Genomic DNA, 25,435 nt, shown 5'->3' with positions numbered 1-25,435 from the left:
TGCTGAAGCCCTAGAGCCTGTGCTCCTAGAGAAGCCACCACAGTGAAAAGCCCACAGAAAGAGTAGCACCTGCTCACCACAGCTTAGAGAAAACCTGAGGGCAGCAATGAAGACCCAGTACAGCCAAAAATAATAAATGAATAAAAACTTTTTAAAACACAGAGGATTGGAAACTTGTAGCTTGTAAACTGTAAGTATAAGAAACTTGGAATTGTTATATTGAAGTGAGTAAATACACACTCATGTAGGTATAGCGGAGCATTACTAGAGATGACAAGGCCAGGCACATTTTGATAAAATGATCAGTTCACCAGGGTTCTGACAGGTAGCACATAAAAGACCCTTAATATATTCTGTAAGTGAAAACCTCAGAAGATAAACCCTTAGGTGATCTTACCACTGTCTTTCTTCAGTATCTTTATTTGAAGGACTTTAAAATCATTGTGCATTCCTAGTGTGATTGAAACTGAAGCACAATAGCAGTTGCTAAAAGGTAATAATTGTACCACAATTCACTTTGCTTTAATTAGAAACAAGGGATTATATTTTGTTAATTATTATAGCCTAAAGTTAGTATAAACAAGAAAAGCACTCGCTTTCTGTTCTTTCCACAGAAAATTCATAGAGCAGTTCACTTCTATATCTCTCAAATTCTATTTTCCAGAAATGACTGAAGACTGTGTAGCAGGTTTGTTTTAGATTATTTAAAAACCATGTTCATGTCAAAGTCCAGTGTTGACTTTACGAAATCACTGAAGACAAGCACATTAAGTGAGTAAACCTTTAAACAGATTTAATGTTCATCAGATAGAAGAATCTTTGGTAAATAATTTTCTCTCTGACTTTACTAAAAAGCCAATACCTCGTGATTCCAGAAGGACTGAGGAAACTGCTTCCACTGTTCTCTTACAGCAGCAAAGTGACGAGAACCGTTGATGACAAACTGGTGTGAGGTCACATAGATTCCATGTGAATTAATGAAAGGAAAAATTTCCCTCCCTTTGCCTCTTCACAATGGCTTTTGAGGAGCTCCTTAATGAAGTTGGTGGCCTGGGAAAATTCCAGATCCTTCAGATGGTTTTAGCTCTTCCTCTTGTTGGGATAGCAGCCTGTCATATACTGTTGGAGAACTTCACTGCCGCCATTCCTGGTCATCGCTGCTGGGTCTATATCCTGGATAATGCCACTGGGATCCTCAGCTCTGATGTCCTCCTGAAAATCTCCATCCCACTGGATTCAAACTTAAAGCCAGAGAAGTGTCGTCGCTTCCTCCACCCCCAGTGGCAGCTCCTTCACCTGAATGGGACCTTCCCCAACGTGACTGACCTGGACACGGAGCCCTGTGTGGACGGCTGGGTGTATGACCACAGCTTGTTCTCCTCCACCATCGTGACTGAGGTAAGGCCCCAATTTCCTCTTCTGAGTACTTGGAGTGGGAGTTTAGAATAACATAAAATAGATACTGTTCAAATCTTCAGTTCCTGAGAAGATAATGTAATGAGTTCTCTTTTATTCTTTCAGTGGTTGTTTATCTTTTTAAATTGCCAAGAACTTACATTACAATCACAGCTTCCCTTGTGGCTCAGACCGTAAAGAATCTGCCTGTAATGCAGGCGACCTGGGTTTGATTCCTGGATTAGGAAGGCCTCCTGGAGAAAGGAATGGCTACCCACTCCAGTATGCTTGCCTGGAAAATTCCACAGACAGTGGAACCTGGTGCATGGGGTAATAAATAGTCAGACACAGCTGAGTGACTAACACTTTCACTTCATTTTTAATTACAATTGAGAATGAGGAAATCAGCAAACTGGGTATGAATTTTACTGTCACCAAACTTAAAATTTAATGAGGAGATTGATGTTTAGATAAGTACATGTTTGATATAATGTGTGAAAAATTATTTTTAGTTGCATGTTCTCAGCCTAGTTGTAATTGGAAATACTTCTATTAACTTTAAAAAATTCCATTTCCTGACTAATTGTCAGAAACAAATCAGTGTATTTCACTCTAGGTGTGATCCAGATATCAGTGATAAAAAAAATCTCAACTATTTTCAGTGTATGGAAAAGACTGAGAATCACTGAGGTGTGCAGTGCTAAGTGAATATAAAGATTGGTCCTGATAAAATCTGCAAGATTGAGTTGAGAATTTCTAGAAAAGCCATCCTTAAACTGGGACTTAAATAGTATAGGTGAGTAAATGTAGGAAAGGAAAGCAGACTGTACTCACTGAGGGCTTTAAAATGCTGTGGTGCTCCTCTGTGCTGGTTTCCTTCTCTTCCAGTGGGACCTCGTATGTGATCACCAGTCACAGAAATCAGTGGTTCAGTTTGTATTCATGGCTGGAATGCAGGTGGGAGGCTTCATATACGGCCATCTCTCAGACAGGTGAGTGTCTTCCAATCACTGCTGCCCTTCCGCTGTGTGTTTTCAGTTTATGATTGTTTCATAGAGAAGTCATTACTGAGTTCCAATACACAATTTACACTGTGGGTTGCCTTGGTTCCCAGGAAGTTATAGATGGAAATGTAGAATTAGACTCATTCTGATGGACGCCATTTTATTGCCACTGGGCTCTCTGTACCGGACACAGAAACGTCACCTCCATAACATCTGGGGGGAATTTCAGAATAATACTTAGAGGTGAACTACCATAAACTTCATTTATAAAGTTGAGAAGGAGTTACCAATGGGAAGAAGAGGAAGGTGCTTCAAGACAGGAGGTTCTTGTTCTGTGAAAAATGCCATTGATAATTTGATAGGGATTGCATTGAATCTGTAGATTGCTTCGAGTAGTTTGAGCAAACTCTAGGAGATAGTGAAGGGCAAGGCAACCTGGCATGCTGCAGTTCATAGAGTTGAGAAGAGTCAGACACATCTTAGAGACTGAATAATAGCAATGCATTAAAGAAAAGAACCTCGGAATATATGAAACAATCACTGACATAACTGAAGGGCAAAGTAGTTCTCTATTCATAGCTGAGAACGTCAGTACTTCAGTTTTAGTAATGGGTTAAACGTCTAAGCCAAAGAATAGTAAAGAAATACAAGACTTGGGCAGCACTACAAACTACTAGAGCTAACAGACATGGATAGAACTTTCTTCTTGATGAAAGAATACACATTCAGTTCATGGAGCATTCCTCAGACTTGACCGTGTGTGAGGCTCAAAGCCAAAAATCAGAAAATTTTGCAAGACATCTAGGCTTTTTAGATGTCCTGAGGTGACAATGTATGATAAAAAGTAGGACTAGTGAATTAACCAATCTGTAAATATCTTTGTTCTAATTGATAAAGATAAAAGGCAACATCTTAGATGTGGAATTGTTAAACCATCTGTGAGAAATGTGAGTCACAACTTATTCATTTAGGTTGGCAGCAGAGGGGCAGAAAGAAATACAGAGGGAGGGCTGTGTGTGGATATGTTCATATTTGTATTTTGATGATAACCATTGATGTGTGTGCATCTCCTGGCTGTACTACAGGAATGCATTGTTAAGTAATTAATTCAATGAAAACACACCTTCTTGCTAATACTTTAATAGCTGAGTTCGGATAATGACTCCTCTTAGAAGCATTATACTTTGTGTACTCTGTTGCTTTATGTCTCATTTTTAACTGAACATGAAGTGAATGTAGTATTTCAATCATAGCTCTGCCAGTATCTTTGTCTAGAGGCCTGTTGCCATTTTTGTCTTCTCTGAAATTTTTGTCACCAAGAAAGGCACGATTACGTTTTTTTCCTAAAGATTGAGTGGTGGCTCAGATGGTAAAGAACCTGCCTGCAATGTGGGAGACCTGAGTTTGATCCCTAGGTTGGGAAGATCCCCTGGAGGAGGGCATGGCAACCCACTCCAGTATTGTTGCCTGGAGAATCCCCATGGACAGAGGAGTCTGTGGGGCTACAGTCGATGGGGTTGCAAAGAGTTGGACAAGACTGAGCAACTAAGCACAGTGTATTTTTAGTTAATGGCAAATATTCCAGATGTGTGAAACAGCATGATACATAGCTGTATGATCTTAATTACATAAAAATAGATGCTTAGTTGTCAAAATACACAAATGAGACCTAGATGAACACATTAAATGATAAATTGTGAATATGAATGACTTGGTTTTTTCGCTTCTTTTGCAAGTGTTAACTTTTAAGAAACAAATGTTATTTTAAAAAACCCTTTTAAAAAATATTTTCTGTGATTACAACAGAATGAAATTAGAAAACAGAAGCAGAAGGAAAACTGGAATTTTTACAAATACATGAAAATTTAGTATGACTCTTACATAAACCTTAACAACTTTGATGCATTGTTTCACTGATCTTTTGCATCAGTTGCATCTTAACCTGTCTAGTGCTAGAGACCAAAGTACACTTTTAGCCCTCTTGTGTCCGATGCTGTAGGGGTTAACAGTCAGCTGCCTGTTGCTCTGGCTAAGCCATGAGAAAATCACCATGGGAAAAGAATAAAAGCAAAATATAGCAATACAGCGTAACCCAAATAAAAGTACATCAGTTTGATCAGTTGGGGCTGTCATGCCCTGCTAAGCTAAGGAAAAACATAGTGTGGACCTTGGAACGCCGGGTCAGCGCAGGCTCAGAACGCTGCTTGTGCTCACACTAAGATGCTTTCCCAAGGCACGTGCGGGTCTGTGACCTCCAGCCAGGTGAGAGCCCTTGTACAATAAAATAACAAAGATAGTTTAAAGTAATCAATAAAACGGGAGCTGTGACCAGGAACACAGGAGGCTGACTTCATCTTGGCACAGCAGATACTTTCTGCTTGCCAAGACACTAAATAAAAGTGATGTGACTCTGAGGAACAGGGCTCGCTCTTGATCCAAGAGGTCTTGAGTCCCCCAGTCCCATCTTTAAAACTTTCATTCTGTCTCTAGTTTCTTTTTCCCAAACTGTGCGTCAACCACTTTTGATCCCTACCTGCTGTGCTGGCCGCAGCACTACACACTATAGACATTCTCTACTCTGCTAAACACATAAGTTAGTACAATGAGTGCTTATAGTATACTATAATTTCCAACACTGTAGTTTTTTTATGGGCTTCCCTGCTGGCTCAGATGGTAAAGAATCTACCTGCATTGCAGGAAATCTGGGTTTGATCCCTGGGTCGGGTCTCCTGGTGACTGGACGATGAAGTTTTGGTAATGTTTTGTTACACAAAACATTATAACACTTGTTTAGGTAACATTATACTTACTTATTTAGGTAACAAGGAGTGTTACCTTGAAGCGATTTCCATTGTTGACCTGGCTCTTGTGTACTCAAGCTTCCAGATACAAAGAATCACTTCCTAAAACATTCTCTAAACTTCAAAGTATGTCTTTTTAATTTTTCACCACAAATTATCACTACCTTCATAATCTAAGCTGACTCTCTGCTTCTTAGGTTTGGACGGAAATTGATTCTCAGGTGCTGTTTGCTCCAGCTCGCCATCTCTGGGACCTGTGCAGCCTTTGCTCCCACCTTCCTCATTTACTGCTTGCTACGCTTCTGGTCAGGCTGTTCTGCTGTGGCCATCATAACAAGTAACTGGATGCTCAGTAAGTCAACAGTTTTGTTCTTCTTCATTTTCCAATCCTTGAATTTGATCTTGAAATTTCACCCTTAGATGACATTAATATCCCAACTGGGTTTTCCTTTAGTTGCAGAGTGGACAAGGTCCCAATCTAAAGCCATGGTAATAATGCTGATAACTTGTGCTGTTAGTATTGGACAGATGATGCTGGGAGGACTGGCTTTTGTCTTTCGAGAGTGGCGCACCCTGCAGCTGGTGGTGTCTGTACCTTTCTTTGTCTTCTCTTTCTCCTCAAGGTATGAGCATCTCTCTCACTGTTTTAAGGGAACCTGGAATGAAAATGCTTGCTGAATGGGGATATATTGATTTTCTTATTCCAGGAACCCTTTCTTATTGTTTCTGCCTAAACCAGTGTCTTTCATCTGTTTACTCTGTTCAATTTGAGATTTGAGAAGCAGAACACAGAATAACAATGAGCTTTCTGCCTGGGAGTTCCAGGTATTTTCTGCCATTTTGCTTCCTAAGTTTTATCCAGTGTTGTGTCATTGAGTTATTCCAATACTATTTTCCTTAATATAAAATATATACTTAAGTATTTTTGAAAGATAAAGCTTCAATTTTTTGACTTTGAAATGAATATGATACAATCAACTTCTCAATGATTTTCTATGTTGCAGATTAAATTGGATAAAGGAAGAGGCAGAAAATGTATTCATAGAGCAATTTAACAAAACAGCAGCTTAATTTCTCCAGAAGAGAAAATGAGATGCAGATTGGATGATTTACATTATATGTTCATCACTCTCTCTTCCCTTAAGTAATTTTAACAAACATTTATTTATGGATAATCTCATCCCTACACTTAAAACCATTCTAGGGAGAGTCATATTCAGTAGATCCCAGAAATATTACTCTGTATTTAGTACAGTGACATGAGTACAAAGAGAGAGAAATAAAAAGGATAATCCACATCAGACTCATCTGCTAAGTCATTCTAGCCTCTTAACCAGGAAGGTGTGTTTATTGTCTCTGTGTATTGATAAGGAAACTGGGGCAGATGTAAATAGGTGACTCTCATTTAAGTAGCTGTTGTTGTTCAGTCACTCAGTGGTGTCCGACTCTTTATGACCCCATGGGCTGCAGCACACCAGGCTTCCCTACATTTGCATTCCACCAACGTTGCTGGAAGTGGCAGGAATATTGACAATATTTGTTGGCCTAAAAGCATACATGGTTGGATAGCATCACCAACTCAATGGACGTGAGTTTGAGCAGGTTCTGGGAGTTGGTGATGGACAGGGAAGCTTAGCATGCTGCAGTCCATGGGGTTGCAAAGTGTTGGACTTGACCGAGTGACTGAACTAAACTGAAATGCATTTGGGGGCTTCTCTTTTCAAGATAATATATATCATGAATATATGCTATGTGAACAAATTTGCTGGATCTCATGCTTAGCTTTGAAGGGAATTACGCAAGTGAGGGACTCTCAAACTTAAGCTTTATAGGCCTCTTGGAAAACCTTCTGCTGAGTAAGCAGAGAGGCAATTTGACTGAAAACTTTATGATCCTTTGCATGTAGAACATATTTTAGATGTACTACATAAAGTGGTCATTCTTGTATTTTCCTAGCAGTATGTAACAAAACATGAGCTCCTTTTCCTAAGCCAGCACTTGAAGTGGTGAATATTGGATTGAAGGCAAAAAGCATATGCTGTAATTAACCATAAGACAAATAAGCAAGAGGGAACTGACTGCACTTGTGGGCCCTTCTTTCATCAGGTGGCTGGTGGAATCTGCACGGTGGCTGATTATCACCAATAAAACAGATGAAGGATTAAGGGAACTTAAGAAAGTTGCACGCAGAAATGAAATGAAGAATGCCGAGGCAACCCTGAACTTGGAGGTGAGCAGAAAGGGAAGGTGGTTACTGGGCTGAATGGGAGTCATAAACTGACACCTGTCTTCTCCTAATGAGACAGGCAAGCTGCTTTTCTAACAAGGGCAGCTAGTTGAGAATACAAATTCACTGGTTCTTCATGGCCATAAAGGCCATAAAGCTCATAGAAAAGAAGCTTTGAGCACGGTGCAAAGCTTCTTCCTTTAGCTCACTTCCTGATCTGACTGTATATCCTATGCACTCTCCAGGATGCCCCAACCCCTCTGTGCTCTCATTTTCAAAATTTAATGGTTGCCATTTAATTTCCTGGAGTATCCCTTAACTCCTTACCTACTCCATCATATCAACATCACACCTGTGATTGCATGTGTAATATTGTTCAGTTTCTAAGTCATGTCCAACTCTTTGTGACCCCATGGATTGCACCTCGCCAGTCTTCCCTATCCCTCACTATCTCCCAGAGTTTTCTCGAACCCATCTCCATTGAGTGATGCCATTCAATCATCTCATCTTCTATTGCCCCCTTCTCCTCCTGCCCTCAGTCTTTCCCAGCATCAGGGTCTTTTCCAATGAGTCCTTTTTGCAGCAGGTGGCCAAGTATTGGAGCTTCAGCATCAGTCCTTCCGATGAATATTCACGGTTGATTTCCTTTAGGAGTGACTGGTTTGATCTCCTTGCTGCCCAAGGGACTCTCAAGAGTCTCTAGCATGCAATTCAAAAACACCAATTTTTTGGTGCTCAGCCTTCTTTGTGGTCCAACTTTCACATCTGTACATGACTACAAAACCATAGCTTTGACTATACGGACCTCTGTCAGCAAAGTGATATCTCTGCTTTTTAATGGACTGTCAAGGTTTCTCATAGCTTTTCTTCCAAGGAGCAAGTGTCTTTTAATTTCATGGCTGCAGTCACCATCTATAGTGATTTTAGAGCCAAGAAAATAAAATCTGCCACTGTTTCCACTTTCCCCCCTTTTCCCCAACTATTTGTCATGAAGTGATGGGACTGGATGCCATGATCTTAGTTTTTTGAATACCGAGTTTTAGGCCAGCTTTTTCACTCTCCTCTTTCACCCTCATCAAGAGGTTTTTTAGTTCCTCTTCACTTTCTGCCATCAGAGTGGTATCTTCTGCATATCTGAGGTTGTTGATATCTGAGGTTGTTGATATTTCTCCCGGCTATCTTGATTCCAGCTTGTGAGTCTTACAGCCTGGCATTTTGCATGATGTACTCTGCGTGTAAGTTACATAATCAGGATGACAATGTATAGCCTTGACGTACTCCTTTCCCAGTTTTGAACCAGTTCATTGTTCCATGTCCATTCTGTTACTTCTTGACCTGCCTATAGGTTTCTCAGGAGGTCAGTAAGGTGGGATGGTATACCCATTACTTGAAGAATTTTCCACAATTTGTTGTGATCCACACAGACAAAGGCTTTAGCATAGTAAATGAAGCAGAAGTAGGTGTTTTTCTGCAATTTCCTTGTCTTTTCTATGATCCAGTAGATGTTGGCAATTTGATCTCTGGTTCCTCTGCCTTTTCTAAATCCAGTTTGTACATCTGGAAGTTCTCAGTTTGTGTACTTTGAAGCCTAGCTTGAAGGATTTTGAGAATCACCTTGTAGCATGTGAAATGAGTATAATTGTGCAGTAGCTTGAGCATTCTTTGGCATTGCCTTTCTTTGGGATTGGAATGAAAACTGACCCTTTCCAGTCCTGTGGTCACTGTTGAGTTTTACAAATTTACTGACATATTGAATGCAGCATTTTAGCAACATCATCTTTTGGGATTTTAAACAGCTCAGCTGGAATTCCATCACCTCCACTAGCTTTGTTTGTAGTAATGCTTCCTAAGGTCCACTTGACTTCACACTTCAGGATGTCTCACTCTAGGTGAGTAAACATACCATCGTGGTTATCTGGGTCCTTCAGACCTTTTTTGTGTAGTTCTTCTGTGTAGTCATGCCACCTCTTCTTAATCTCTTCTGCTTCTGTTAGGTCCTTGCCATTTCTGTCCTTTACTGTACCCATCTTTGCAAGAAATGCTTCCTTGGTATCTCCAATTTTCTTGAAGAGATCTCTAGTCCTCCCATTCTATTTTCCTCTGTTTCTTTGCGTTGTTCACTTAAGAAGCATTCCTTATCACTCTATGCTATTCTCTGGAGCTCTGCATTCAGATGGGTATATCTTTCCCTTTCTCCCTTGCCTTTCACTTCTCTTTTCTCAGCTCTTTGTGAAGCCTCCTCAGACAACCACTTTGCCTTCTTGCATTTCTTTTTCTTTGGGATGGTTTTGGTCACCACCTCCTTACAATATTATGAACCTCCATCCATAGTTCTTCAGGTATGCTGTCTATCAGATCTAATCCCTTGAATCTATCTGTCACCTCCACTGCATAATGGTAAGGGATTTGATTTAGGTCATACCTGAATATGCTACACTAGAAAGAAAGGACACACATCTCTCCTATCCTACTAGCACTCATCGCAATACCTGGCACTCTGCTAGCAAATGATACTTGTTTGCTTTTGTTCAAGGGCTTGAGAGTGACCATGCAGGAGGAGCTGGAAGGAGCACAGACCAAAACTACTGTGCTTGACTTGTTCCGCACACCCAACCTGCGTAAAAGGATCTGTCTCCTCCTCTTTGTGAGGTGGGCTACCCACAATGCATGACAACTTGAATGGGAACATGAATCTGTTTATTACAAAAGGTTATGACAGTGTTGTGAGAGGGAGGGCTTATTTGTGGTTAAAAGATGAGGAAGAGAGAACAAGATGGCAAAGGAGTAGGTGGACGTGGAGTACATCTCTCTCCACGGGTACATCAGAAATACACCTTCAGACATTAAAGGACATGCAGAATACCAGTTGAGAGTGGACAGGAGTACCTGACCAGAGGAAAAGAATATATAGAACCATGCAAAACTCGGTAGGATGAAGGAACTAGAGGGATAAATAGGAGTGTTAGTAGGACTGGACCTGCCCTCGGTGGGAGAGGGAACTGAAGCAGGGGTCCAGTTCCCACAATGGGTCAATTGTCTGAGTCAGAGGAGAAACATTTAAGGCTGAGACTGAAACAGCTGATCTGTGGCAGCCTAAATGGAATGAGAATCAGACAGTCCTTGCTGCAGCCATACGTACCCTGGACAGGGACGTGGGTCCTCTGGAAGGCGTAGCGGCTGGGAGCTGGAGTTTGGGGATTGTGGAGCAATCCCAGGGCGACGGCTGCTATTGACTGTGGAGAGACAGATTGAGAGGAGGTGAGGTGGGGGGTAGATTGTGGTGGGAAATGCCTGTGGAGGAACGCTGGGCAGCCATGGAAGCAAGGCGATACTGCTGAGTCACGCGTAGGGGGTGGAGCCGTCACCATAGCCTCTCTCTCCCTACACGCCAGGCAGCTGAACAATAGAGAGGCTGGCCCATCAAATGCCTGACGCACTGAACAACAGAGCAGGACCCCACCCGGGGTGCTCCTTTCAGTAACTGATGTGCTGATCTACAGAGTAGGGCTCCAGCCAGGGGGGCCCTTCCATGTGCCTGATGCACGGAACAAGAGAGAAGGACCCCAGGCAAGGGAGCCCTCCAAGGGCCTGAATGGGTGGAGCTATAAAGAAAGAATGGGCAAAGACGCCTTCTGATCACCAGCTACAAGAGGCTCGAAGAAAGACTCTGATAGGGCCATAACTCCTACGGCAGAGGCAGTCCGTGTCCCTGCACACTTGGTGCCACCAGGGTCCCTGCAAGCCAAGCAGCTGTGCCACCTTCATGCTCAACTCTCACTGGGGCAGAGCTGCCACAGGCAAAAAAAAGTCTTGCGTCTATGCACACAAGGTCACTTCAGTAGTGTCCAACTCTTTATGACTCTGTAGACTGTGGCCTGCCGGGGAGAGTGGTTCTCCAGGCAAGAATACTGGAGCATATTGGCCAATACTGGTTGCCGTACCCTTCCAGATCACTATATTTCCTGGGCTCTACCCGCCAACTTCCCTGAGTACCTGGTGCTGCCAGAACCCCTGTGATCCAAATGGCTGCACCACCTCCACACCTGGCCCTCACAGAGGCAAACCCAAATCCTCCAGGGCAACCTCAGAAGCAAACCCCAGTGGACAACCCACATGTAGAGGTGGAAATAAAATCACAAATGAAACCCAGGGGCAGTGTGGCTAAGGAAGAAGACCCAAAACCTTCCCACCAGCTGTACAAGCTGCAGGTTAAATCCACATGATCAAATAGGTGGACTCTGTGTCTATGGAGTATATAAAATGTTGTTGAGAGCTCTCACAAAAGAAAATGCACTAGTTCTGATAGCTGTGGACCTTTGAAACAAGAACACATAAGAGTAGGACCAGATTAGAATCTGAGCTGCCCCCACAGCAGGTCCAGAGATCAGTACAGTGTTGGAGAGCATCCTAGGGAGGTGAGGTGGACTGTGACTCCCAGCGAGGGAAAGGACTCTGACAGCAGTGACTCAAGAAAAACATTTATTATTCTTATGTTTTGACTTGTTCTGTAGATTCTTTTGGATTTCCCCCGCCCCCCGCTGTAGTTATTGATTTTATTGGCACTATGAAACCTAATAAAGCTTTTGAGCTTTTCCTTTTTTTTCTCAGTCACATTTTTTATTGTCGATATAAACCTCTGCCTCTACATTGGCTTTTGCAGTTCTGTGGAGTTATCCTTTTTTTCCCCCTCTTTTTAAAATTTTAATCTTTTAAACCTATAACTATTTTTCTACATTTATTCCTTTGTTTGCTTTTCCTACTGTTCTTTCCCCCTTGCAGTTAATCTTTAATGTATATAAATCTTCTTCATCTATCTTTATTTAACTTTGCATATCTATTCTTTCTTTCCTTTTTCTCTCTCCTTTCCTCTCAATATAAATGTTAGTTTTGTTTTCATTGCTTTATTCCCCATTTGGCACCTTGCGTTAGTTTTGTTTTCCAGTTTGTCTTTTAGTTAGTTTTGTTCTTAACTGGCAAATATAATTTTTGATTTCCTTTGTTTGCAACATCAATCTACTGTACTTTATTTTTGTTGGACTGTTTTCACTTTGCTTATGGGTGTATATGTATATGCGTATATTCCATTATTTTGATTATTATTTGCCTGACTTTGTAACTGCCATTCGTCTGGGGTTCATTTTTGGTTTCTCATTTTTGGGTTTTTGTTTTAATCTCACTTAATTCCATAACAAACCACTTGTGGAATCTTTGTCCCTGACCAGAGGTCAAGCCCTGAGCCTTTGGAGTGGGAGCACCTACTCCAAGACCCTAGACTTGTATCAGAGAACTAACCCTAGGGAGTATCAAGTAGTGAGAACTCACACAAAGGAAACCACTTGAATACAAGACCTAGCATCACCCAACCACCAGTAGCATCCTGTGCAGGATGCCTCATCTAAACAACAAACAACAACAACAAAAAAAAACCCCAATCATCAGCAGACAAGATTACCACCTCACTCTACCTTGCCCATCAGAGGAAAAACAAATAAAAACTCAGCACAAATCTCACCTTATATGAAGCTTACGCAAACCACTGGACCAACCTCAGGAGGGCAGAAACCAAAAGGAAGAAATAATTCAGCGTTGAAGTCTGGGAAAATGAGACCTCAAACACAATGAGTATTAAAAAAAATAATGTAAAGGCAGAGAAATACTACACAAATGAAGGAACAAACTAGAAACACAGAAGTCCAAATAAATGAAGAGGAAATAGGCAAACTACCTGAAAAAAAATTCAGAATAATGATAGTAAAGATGATAAAAACCTTGAAAACAAAATGGAGAAAATACAAGCATCAATTAACAAAGACCTAGAAGAATTAAAGAATAAACATACAGAGAAAAACAACACACTTACTGAAGTAAAAAATACTCTAGAAGGAATCAATAGCAGAATATCTGAAGCAGAAGGATGAATCAGTGAGCTGGAAGATAAAATGGTGGAAACAACTTCTGAAGAGCAGAATAAAGTAGAGAGAATGAAAAGAACTGAGGATAGTCTCAGAGACTTCTGGGACAATATCAAATGCACCAACATTCAAATTATACAGGTCTCAAAAGAAGAAGAGAAAAAGAAAGTTTACAAGAAAATTTTTGAAGAGATTATAGTTGAAATTTTTCCCAACATGAAAAAAGGAAATAGTCAGTCAAGTCTAAGAGGCACAAAGAGTCCCATACAGGATAAACCCAAGGAGAAACACACCAAGACACATACTAAACAAACTAACAGAGACTAAGTAAAAAGAAAGAATATTAAAAGCAGCAAGGGAGAAGCAACAAGGAACATACAAGAGAAACCCCATACACCTAATAGTTGATCTTTCAGCAAAAACCTTGCAGGCCAGAAGGGAATGGCAGGATATATTTACAGTACTGAAAGGGAAAAATCTACAATCAAGATTACAGTAACCAGCAAGAATCTCATTCAAAATTGATGAAGAAATAAAAAGCTTTTCAGACAAGCAAAAGTTAAGAGAATTGAGTACCACCAAACCAGCTTTACAACAAACGTTAAAGGGACTTATATACTCAAGAAATACAGAAGAAGAAAAAATATCTACAAAATCAACCCCAAATAATTAAGGAAATGGCAATAGGAACACACATATCAATAATTACTTTAAATGTAAATGGATTAAATGCTCCAACCAAAAGACAGACTGGCTGAATGAATACAAAAACAAGACCCATATATATGCTGTCTACAAGAAACCCACTTTAGACCTCAAGACACATATAGACTGAAAGTCAGGGGATGGAAAAATATATCCCATGCAAATGGGAAGCAAAAGAAAGCTGGAGTAGCAATCCTCATATCAGACAAAATAGACCTTAAAGAATACTACAAGAGATAAGGAAGGACACTACATAATGATCAAGGGATCAATCCACAAGGAAGACATAACAATTGTAAACATCTATGCACCCAACATAGGAGCACCTCAATACATAAGACAAACACTAACAGACATAAAAGGAGAAATTGACAGCAACACAATAATAGTAGGAGACTTTAACACCCCACTCACACCAATGGACAGATCATCAAAACAGAAAATTAATGAGGAAACACAAGTCTTAAGTGATGCATTAGATGAGACGGACCTCATTGATATCTTCAGGACATTCCATCCAAATGCAGAAGAATATACCTTCTTCTCAAGTGCACATGGAACATTCTCCAGGATAGACCACATCTTGGGTCACAAATAAAACCTCAGTAAGTTTAAGAAAATTGAAATCATATCAAGCATCTTCTCTGATGACAATGCTGTGAGACTAGATATCAATTACCAGAAAACAATGGTAATAAACACAAACACATGGAGATTAAACAACATGTTTTGAAATAACCAACAGGTTACTGAAGAAATCAAAAGGGAAATAAAAAAATTTCTAGAAACAAATGACAATGAAAACACGACAACTCAAAACCTATGGGATGCAGCAAAATCACTTCTAAGAGGGAAGTTTATAGCAATACAATCCTACCTCAAAAAACAAGAAAAAGATCGAATAGAAAACCTAACTTTACACCTAAAACACCTGGAAAAATAAGGACAAAAAAAAAACACACCAAAATTAGTAGAAGGAAGGAAATCATAAAGATCCGAGCAGAAATAAATGAAAAAGAAATGAAGGAAACAGTAATAAAGAATAATAAAACTAAAAGCTTACTCTTTGAGAAGATAAACAAAATTGACAAGCCTTTAGCTAGACTCATCAGGAAAAAAAGAGAGGAGAATCAAATCAACAAAATTAGAAATGAAAAAGAAGAGGTTACAACAGACAATGCAGAAATACAAAGGATTATAAGAGGTTATTATGAACAACTATATGGCAGTAAAATGGATAACCTGGAAGAAACAGGCAGATTCTTAGAAAAGTTCAACCGTCTAAGACTGAACCAGGAAGAAATAAAAATTATGAACAACACAATTACAAGCACTGAAATTGAAGCTGTGATCAAAATTCTCCCCCAAAACAAAAGCCCAGGACCAGATGGCTTCACGGGACAATTCTATCAAACATTTAGAGAAGAGCTAATGCCTATCCTTCTAAAACTTGGTCAAAAAAATTGCAGAGGAAGGAGCACTTCCAAACTCATTCTACAAGGCCACCATAACCCTGACAAAGGTTTTGATACCAAAACCAGACAAAGACAACACAAAAAAGAAAACTACAGGCTAAAATCACTGATGAACATAGATGCAAAAATCCTCAACAAAATTTTAACAAACAGAATTCAGCAATACATCAAAAAGCTCATACACCATGATCAAGTTGGGTTTATTCCAGGAATGCAAGGATTTTCAATATATGCAAATAAATCAATGTGATACACTATATTAACAAATTGAAAGATAAAACCATATAATAATCTCAGTAGATGCAGAAAAAGCCTTTGGCAAAATTCGGCACCCAATTATGATTAAAAGTCTTTAAAAAAATGGGCATAGAAGGAACTTACCTCAACATAGTAAAGGCCATATATGATAGGCTACAGCAAACATTATTCTCAATGGTGAAAAACTGAAAGCATTCCCCCTAAGATAAGGAGCAAGACAAAGATGTCCGCTTTCACCACTATCATTCAACATAGTTCTGGAAAGCCTAGCTACAGCAATCAGAGAAGAAAAAGAAATAAAAAGAATCTAGATTGGAAAAGAAGTAAAGCTCTCACTGTTTGCAGATGACATGATACTGTACATAGAAAACCCTAAAGATACTATCAGAAAATCACTAGAGCTAAGCAGTGAATTTAGTAAATTTGCATGATACAGAAATCACTTGCATTTCTATACACTAACAATGAAAAATCAGAAAGAGAAATTAAGGACCCAATCCCATTCACCATCGCAACAAAAAGAATTAAATATCTAGGAATAAACTTACTAAGAAGACAAAATAACCATACACAGAAAATTATAAGACACTAATGAAAGAAATCAAAGATGACATAAACAGATGGAGAGATATTCCATGTTCCTGGGTAGAATCAATATTGTGAAAATGACTATACTACCAAATGTAATCTACAGATTCAATGCCATCCCTATCAAATTACCAATGACTTTTTTTCACAGAACTAGAACAAAAAGTTTCACAATTCATATGGGAACACAGAAGACCCTGAATAGCCAAGGCAGTCTTGAGAAAGAAGAATGGAGCTGGAGGAAATCAACCTTCCTGAATTCAGATCAAGACAGTATGGTACTGGCACAGAAACAGAAACCTAGAGCAATGGAACAAGATAGAAAGCCCAGCAATAAACCCATGCACCTATAGGTACCTTATTTTTGACAAAAGAGGTAAGAATATACAATGGGTGCAAAGACAGCCTCTTCAATAAATGATTCTGGGAAAACTGGACAGCTACACGTAAAAGAATGAAATTAGAACACTTCCTAACACCATACACAAAGATATACTCAAAATGGATTAAAGACCTAAATGTAGAACCAGAAACTATAAAACTCTTAGAGGAAAACACAGGCCGAACACTCGAAGACATAAATCAAAGCAAGATCCTCTATGACCCACCTCCTAGAGTAATGGAAATGAAAACAAAAGTAAATAAATGGGACCTGATTAAACTTAAAAGCTTCTGCACAGCAAAGGAAACTATAAGCAAGGTGAAAAGACAAGCCTAGAATGAAGGAAAATAATAGTGAACAAAACAACTGACAAAAGATTATTTTCCAAAATATACAAGCAGCTCATACAACTCAATGCCAGAAAAACAAACAACCCAATCAAAAAGTGGGGAAAAGACCTAAACAGACATATCTCCAAAGAAATACAGATGGCTAACAAATACATGAAAAATCCTCAACATTGCTCATTAGTAGAGAAAGGTAAATTAAAACTACAATGAAATATCATATCACCTCACACCGGTCAGAATGGCCATCATCAAAAAGTCTGCAAACAATAAATGTTGGAGAGGGTGTGGAGAAAAGGGAATGCTCTTTCACTGTTGGTGGGAATGCAAATTGATACAGCCACTATGGAAGATGGTATGAAGATTCCTTAAAAAACTAGGAATAAAACCTCCATAAGACCCAGCGATCTCATTCCTAGGCATATACCCTGAGGAAACCAAAATTGAAAAAGACACATGTATCCCATTGTTCACTGCAGCACTATTTACAATAGCTAGAATATGGAAGTAACTTAGATGTCCATCGACAGATGAATGGATAAAGAAGTTGTGGTACATATACACAATTGAATGTTACTCAGCCATAAAATGGAACTCATTTGAGTCAGTTCTGATGAGGTGGATGAACCTAGAACCTGTTATACAGAGTGAAGTGAGTCAGAAAGAGAAAGATAAATATCGTATTCTAATGCATATATACAAATCTAGAAAAATGGTACTGAAGAATTTATTACAGGGAAGCAATGAGAAATAGACATAGAAAATAGACTTATGGACACTGGGAGAGGGGAGGAGAGGATGAGATGTATGGAAAGAGTAACATGGAAACTGTCATTACCATATGTAAAATAGCCAATGGGAATTTGCTGTATGGTCCATGAGACTCAAACAGGGGCTCTGTATCAACCTAGAGTGGTGGGTTGGGGTGGGAAATGGGAGGGAGGTTCAAAAGGGAGGGGATATATATACCTATGTCTGATTCATGTTGAGGTTTGACAGAAAACAACAAAATTCTGTAAAGCAATTATCCTTCAATAAAAAAATTTTTTAAAAAAGATAAGGAAAACACAACAAATAAGACTCACATGGAACTGATTGTATTATGAACTGTTCATTACGTCATATCACACTATCAGTCTCCTCACTGGAGACTGATGTTGAGAACTTCTATTGCAGTACATATTTGCATACTTAATTGTCTTTATTTTTTCTTTCAGTTTTCATTGATGCAAGTGTTGCAAACAGAAACATGAAGAGATCAGGAATATATATGTAATTCAATGAGTATGTCAGTGTGTAAAAATGTAACCAATATACAGATCAAGATAGAAAATTGTAAATCCCATGGAGTTCCCCACTACCACCACCACCAGCACTACCCCTATTCTCTCCTCAACCACACTCTCCTTTGCCAAACAAAACATAACAGCTGTTCTGCTCTCCTTCACTATAGACGTGTGTGCCCTGATCTCGACCTTCACATAATGTAAATTATAAAGGGTTCTGGAAAAGCCCCTGTGTCTCATGCATGTAGATTCATGCATTCAGTTGCATGTAACAGTAGATTATTCTCCTCCCTAGTGTTTTTGTTTTCCATTCCATGAATACACTACAATGTTTATATGTACAATAGTGATGGACTTTTGTTTACAATTTGGATACATTTTTTGTGTGTTAGCACATGGCCTTCTATGAAAGTCTTGTTTGTTATTTCTTGAGGGAATGCTTTGGTAGAGTCAGGAGGAGAAATTTTAGATTCTGAATTTTTGAAGATGTATACACATGAACCAAAAAACCACACAGGACAGTATATACCCACTGCCAAACTTAAGAAAGTGACTATTGAAAAGTATATTTTATCTCTTCCCAGACATATCTCAGTAGACTGCTGATTCAACTACATTGTGCTTTTTTGACCTTTTCATATCCACTAGGACATGAACTTACATTTCTGAATCATAGACGATCAGAATGGAAGGGGAAAGTACAGATAATGGTCAAGAGAAGACTTGTTTTCAATTGCTCTAGTGGTTTCTTCTCTTGCAATGTCTAAGTCTAGATCTCTCTGGTGAAGTAGATCCTTAAAGTGGATTCCATTCCCTTAGATGTTCTTTGGTTAAAAGGTAGATCCTCACCGGGAATCTTTGATTCCATTTCTGATGGTACTGTTGGTGCATGTTTGTTTTCCTGCATTCTTACATTTTCTTTTAGCCCCCATGAAATCTGATATGAACTTTGAACTTCCCAGAATTGTGTTTGGACACCAGGATACTATGCTGCCAAGTCAAGAGGACACAGGAAGCTTCTTTGCAGTTTCAGTCACTAGTTGAGAAAAGGGAAGTGCTTTACAGTATTGGCTTTGGGGGAAGAAAGGGAGGACTCTCTGCATACAGACAACCCTCAAAAAGAAGTTATTTCTCTAAATTTTTAGTTTTAATGCTTATGTTTTCAAATTCTCTGTACCATCCAGTTTGGCGATTGAATCACATTATATTTTTACTGCTAACTCTTTGCTTAGAGACTCAAAAAAGGACAAAAGGAATATTGTTTTCATTTATAGCCATGTAATTATTTATGGTAACTTTACCATCTAAAATTGGAGAAACTAGGTTGAGACTTCATTCTTTAGCCGCCTGGGTGGATATAATCATCAACTGCAGCACCTGGGCTCTAAATCTTATGGCTTGTGTCTTTCTCCTTTTGTTCACTGCAGGGTTGCAGTCACAGTACCCCTTTATGGCATCTCTATGAATCTACAGCACTTTGGAAGCAATATATTCCTGTTCCAGGTCATCTTTGGAGCTCTCACCACCTTAGCCCGATGTCTTGCACTTGTAGTACTGAATTACAAGGGCCGTCGACCAACACAGATGCTTTTCTTCTTCCTGGTGGGATTTTCCATTTTGGCCAACACGTTTGTGCCCCAAGGTGAGAGGAGACTGGACTTTGGGGAAAGGAAGGGTCTTTTCCCCATCCTTCAAGGGCTGTAATTAGTCACACTTGTCTGAAATTAGGTTTAAAGAGAGGTTCATATTTTGAGCTAAGTATTCCCCCAAACCAATCTGAAGATTTATGAGATTTTCTGTTAATATTTTTTTGGGAAAAAAACAAAGGTCAGTGAAAGACAGATAAAGCATATATTCATATCCATCAGATCATGGAAGTGTCTATAAACTGGTACGATTTATTCCAGACTATTTCCCTAGGGAGCACTTGTTCACTTGCCCTTTGTCCATTCATACTTTTAATAACAAGTATGGGGGGAGGGATGAGGCTTTGCACTTATATCCCAGGTGACGACACAGTATGGTCACCCCTTTGTTTGCACTCTTCATTAGCACCTTTGATGACTGGTCCACTTTCCCATCTCTAGTATACACATGTGAGTGGGGTGTGGAGTCACCATGACTACAGCTCTTGCTTATGGTAGTCTCCCAGGAAATGAAAAAAAAAAAATCTCCTTTTAAAAGGAATGAAGGAGTGAACAGCAGGAACAGGATTTAGGCAGATTAAAATCCCTGTCCATTCCATGTTAGATTACTTTATAAGTTAATAGAATGAAAATATGTATTGATTAGGAGAACCATAATGGGCACAGTACTTCACCATCTCCCAGTTCAGGAATGTGCTGCACAGCATTAGAGATGGGCAGGCTCTGCTCCTCAGAATGTCATTAATGACACGAGCTTACTCCCTTACAAGAGCGTTCTTTACAATATTATAAAGTCATAACTAGATTTCTTTTTATACTGTGCAGAGAAATGTTTCTCCAAAAATTTTTTTGGTGGCCTCATTATCCAAACAGAATTTTCCTTTCTTGGTTCCTCTTGTCTAACATTGATGTAGACCTGGGTTCTCTTTAGCCTTTCCACTAACAGAGCAGTCCTGTCTTCCTATTATTCTCTGGTGCCATACCCATGGCAATGCTGTTTCTACACTAGGTCAACTGACTCACTGAGGTTTGCCTAAGAGTTTCCTGATTTTTTCAATGAAAATCCCACATTTCTAAAACCTCCTAAATCCCGAGGAACCCAGGATGACTGGTCACTTTAAATTCTACACTTTAATTGTGAAGTCCTTAACTTTAGAGCTGAGTCTTAGACTCAGTAATTGTCCACATGACAGTCCTACCTTCTACAATAAAAGTATAAAAAGTATTGGACAGAATAAGTAGATGCAAATTTCTGCCAGACTCACCTTTTCTTCCCGTTCTCTGGCAAATCTCAGATATGCAGACAGATTTGCTATAATTAATCCAGATCATTTTATGTACATTTTACAACCTAGGTTGATAATTTTATATCTCTCAGATTATAAAAGACTCCATGATCTCTGCTATTGTAATATTTTCTACAACCTGTTTCAAACATTCAAATAGTCTATAGAGCTGTTGGTCTGGACTAAACTTGCTGGATGCTGATTGTTTTGACACAGTTGTCTTAACCTCACTGACCTTCCTCTCTCCAGAAATGCAGACTCTGCGTGTGACTTTGGCAAGTGTGGGAATCAGCTGTGTTGCTGCTGCTGTCACCAGTTACTGTGTCCACTGTGATGAACTCATGCCCACTCTTCTCAGGTATAAGACTTTTTATATCTCTGGAAGCCTGGTTAAAGTTTGATATATAGTGTCCAATAGTTTAATAAAATTTGTGGTTTAGGGAAGGGAACAGGAAAATGTTCTAATTCCACATATAAGAAGGTAGTAGTTTACCATTTGTAAGTTCCAGTTATGAGTGTAAAGCAGAAATACAAAATACCGAATCGGTCAGTTCTAGTGAGGTGGATGAACCTAGAGCCTGTTATACAGAGTGAACTAAGTTAGAAAGAGAAAGACAAATATCGTATATTAAGACATATATATGGAATCTAGAAAAAGGATATTGATAAACCTCCTTGCAGGGAAGAAATGGAGATGCAGATGTAGAGAACAGACTTGTGGACACAGTGGAGGAAGGAGAGAGTGGGACAAATGGAGAAAGTAGCATAAACATACATACACTACTGTGTGTAAAATAGGTATCTGATGAGAAGCTTCTATATAACACAGGGAGCCCGACCTGGTGTTCTGTGATTATCTAGAGGGGTGGGATGGGGGGAAGGGAAGCAAGGTCAAGAGGGAGAGGATATATGTATAATTATGGCTGATTTGTGTTGTTGTATGGCCAAAACCAATACAACATTTTAAAGAAATTTTCCTTCAATTAGAAAAATAATAATAATGAATGAAAATAGGATACAGAATTTTTATACAAAATGTAAATATTTTAAATATTCATAAAAATAAAGACAAAATAAATGCCTAAAAAAGAAATGTGAAGTACCAGAAATATTAGGAAATAAAAACAAAAAGTGGATTTAATTTTAACTACTGTTGACTTTGGATGTGGATTTTCTAAAAAGTAATGTTTTAATATACCAAAGATAATTATCACCAAGTTTATTGAAAAAGATGACTTGGTGCCATATACTATACTAAGCAGTATTTCAATACATCTGTTTAAAATGATGAAAATGGGTCTAACACATCTTGATCTTGTCAAAGACAGAAAATCACAGAGCAAATCACAAAATCAAGTGTTTTTAATAAAGCCTATGCATATATAATAGTTATGTTTTATTGTGTTACATAATCACATCAAAAAATAGATTGTAAGTTACATATGTGGATTTTTACTGGATTATTATATATTCTTGTTTATCCCTTAGGGCAAAAGCTTTTGGATTAGATGCAATAGTTAGTAGGTGTGGGTCAGCACTGGCTCCTCTCCTGATGACCCTAGTGGTGTATCTACCCACCCTGCCCTGGATCATCTATGGAGTCTTTCCCATCATTGCTGGTCTTGTTGTCCCTTTCCAACCTGAAACCAGAAATATGCCTCTGTCTGACACTATCCAGGATGTGGAAAATATGTGAGTAAACCTTCTACCATCTCCTGGGAGGGACTGTGTGCTTTGGTTCTGTGGGTGAGAAAGGCAACATACTGCATGGGTCCTTCAGATCACTGGGGAAGGTAAGCCTTGCCTGGAATACTTTCATCTCGGGCCATTGCCTTCGTGAGTGGCGAGGTCATGTCTATCAATTACAAGTTCCAGTCTAGACTGCAGAGATCCCCTCCACCTTGTTCTCATTGGTAGTTTCAGTCCTAAAGAGATTATAATTAGCTCTATTGTGATGGCATATCCTACCTGTCCTCATGACGGTATTTAATGATACTCAGATCCACAAGAAAGAAAATATTAGTTGCTCAGTTGTATCTGACTCTTTGAGACTCCATGGACTGTAGCCCTCCAGGCTCCTCTGTGCATGGAATTCTCCAGGCAAGAATACTGGAGAGTGTAGCCATTCCCTTCTCTAGGGGATCTTCCCAACTCAGGGATCCACAAAAGCCTGAGACATAAAGAGGAAATTTTAATCAGGAGGCATGATCACTCATACAGAATGACTGGGAGTGTCATGCTATATCAACAACGACTTGACCAAAATATTTAGCTAGACAAGTCTTATCTCAGTGGAAAAACATGGACAGAAGTCTGAGAAGATTAAATAAATAATAAGAGATGAGGAAGTAGAAAGAGTAAGTGGAAACAGCACTTTAGAGAAATCTCACTGTATACATTTGAGATTAGGAAAACCATCTGAAATGGCTGATAGTTAGAGGGGGACAGAGGACCAAAGCGACAACTTAAAAAAATAATAACAAGCAATATTTCACAGAGTTTCACTACTGGTTAGGAGTAATGAACTGAACTCTGGGGTTTTGGTCATTTCTTCATTGTTTCCCATTCTCGTTTGAGTACAATGTGTTAGTCATTCTATGCTGTATCATTCAGTGCCCAGAGTCAAATAGATCTGGGATATGAAAATAATTCATATTTAAATGTGTGTGTTTCCAACATCATATATTTTATTGTTCCCAATTAATGGGTTCTAACCTCATGAAGAAATTTGGATTTTTTGTTTTATAAAACAATTTTCCTAATTTGAATTAAAGCATTTCAACTAACTAGATGAGATCTCTTTCTCTGAAGGAGAACAACTTTGAAAGAAAAGTTAATTATCATTAAAAATGGAACAAGCTGTAGAAATTATGCCATTACAATGATTATTTACACGTTTTTCTTGGTATGAAATTGTTGATATTTATTATAGTTTAAAACAAATAAATCATATTATAGGAAAAAAAAGAAACGGTAATAAAGAAATTAATCTTGTTTATGAGCATGTAAGATTCAGGCAAATATTGTCACTACACTTCAGGGAAAGTATCAAGGATAGGAGGAAAAAGAAACAGTAAAAGTATTTTAATGCGAGAAAAAGTAATTTTAATGTGAGAAATATGGTATCTTCGCAACATTGGGCTTCCATAATCAAGTTCCACAAACTGAGTAAATCACACAACAGAAATGTATTGTCTCACAGTTTGGGAGCTTGAAAGTCCAAGCTCAAGTTGTTGGCAGGACCATGCTCCCTCTGAAAGCTCTGGGAAAGGGTCTGATTCAGATCTCTCCTGGCTTCTGGTAGTTCCTTGGCTTGTGGCAGCATAACTCCAATCTTCACATGGCATCTCCCTGGTATGCCACTATGTCCAAATATCCTCTTTGTATAATGACACCAGTCAAATTGGTTTAGAGACATAACCTACTCCAGGATGACCTCATCTTAATTAATTATAACTGCAAGAATCATGCTTCCAAATATGATAATGTCACATTCTTAGATACTGAGAGTTAAGACTTGAATATATGAATTTTTTAATTTCCAGCTTTACTGAGGTATAATTGACAAATTAAAACTGCTTATTTAGGATGTACGATGGGATTTTTAAAAGGTGTACAATGTGATGATTCAACATATGCATTTTTAAGAAACTTTTTCTTTTAATCACACAACTTTTAAATAACATGAATTTTTGAAGGGACACATTTCAATGCATAACAAATGGGCTTAACATTTCCCATTTGCCTTTTGACTTTCCAAAGATGTCATTGGCCAGAGATCTAAAGAGACAAGTGAGAGCACAAATCTTTCAAATTTGCTTTCTTGTCAACAGCCTTTGCAGCATCAGTGTCAATCTCTCATGGATTTTACTGGATTATAAGAAGCTGATGGTTAGAGGATCAGTTTGTACTTGGGCAGGGAGGGCATCCAAACTTATTTTTTTCTGTTTTTTAATGTTTGCTTCTATTTGCTAATTGTTTGGTTGATTTGCTTCTGTTTTGTTTTTACAGCAAAAAAGTCTCAAGAGAAACAAATGAAAAAGATTTCTGCATAAAAGTGACAAAATTTTAAGTGAGTATCATGAGATGACTGGTGAGGAAAATAAAAACATGAAGAAAAAAA

The 25,435-nt window shown here is 38.8% G+C and overlaps 1 protein-coding gene across 1 annotated transcript; it reads left to right on the top strand.

The window, feature by feature from the left end:
- Positions 1-945: 945 nt before the first annotated feature.
- Positions 946-25,435, top strand: LOC145523071 (solute carrier family 22 member 10-like). Its single transcript, XM_081532863.1, has 10 exons — positions 946-1,398; positions 2,284-2,387; positions 5,398-5,552; positions 5,655-5,823; positions 7,307-7,430; positions 9,961-10,076; positions 19,808-20,022; positions 21,562-21,670; positions 22,801-23,004; positions 25,324-25,435. The coding sequence occupies exons 1-10, from the start codon at positions 1,015-1,017 to the stop codon at positions 25,382-25,384; spliced, it is 1,641 nt and encodes a 546-aa protein (XP_081388989.1). The 5' UTR covers positions 946-1,014; the 3' UTR covers positions 25,385-25,435.

This window comes from Giraffa tippelskirchi, chromosome 10 (genome assembly GCF_054371585.1).
Source record: "Giraffa tippelskirchi isolate mGirTip1 chromosome 10, T2T-mGirTip1v1.2.pri, whole genome shotgun sequence".
In the NCBI taxonomy this organism is placed as follows: Eukaryota; Metazoa; Chordata; class Mammalia; order Artiodactyla; family Giraffidae; genus Giraffa; species Giraffa tippelskirchi.
This window is presented reverse-complemented; position numbering and strand designations above follow the sequence as displayed.

Bases quoted from the DNA above. Each gene is read 5' to 3' on its own strand.
- LOC145523071 (XM_081532863.1), top strand. From the start codon at position 1,015: ATGGCTTTTGAGGAGCTCCTTAATGAAGTTGGTGGCCTGGGAAAATTC. The intron at 5,824-7,306 runs GTATGAGCATCT...TTCTTTCATCAG, and splicing joins GTCTTCTCTTTCTCCTCAAG to GTGGCTGGTGGAATCTGCAC. The intron at 7,431-9,960 runs GTGAGCAGAAAG...CTTTTGTTCAAG, and splicing joins AGGCAACCCTGAACTTGGAG to GGCTTGAGAGTGACCATGCA.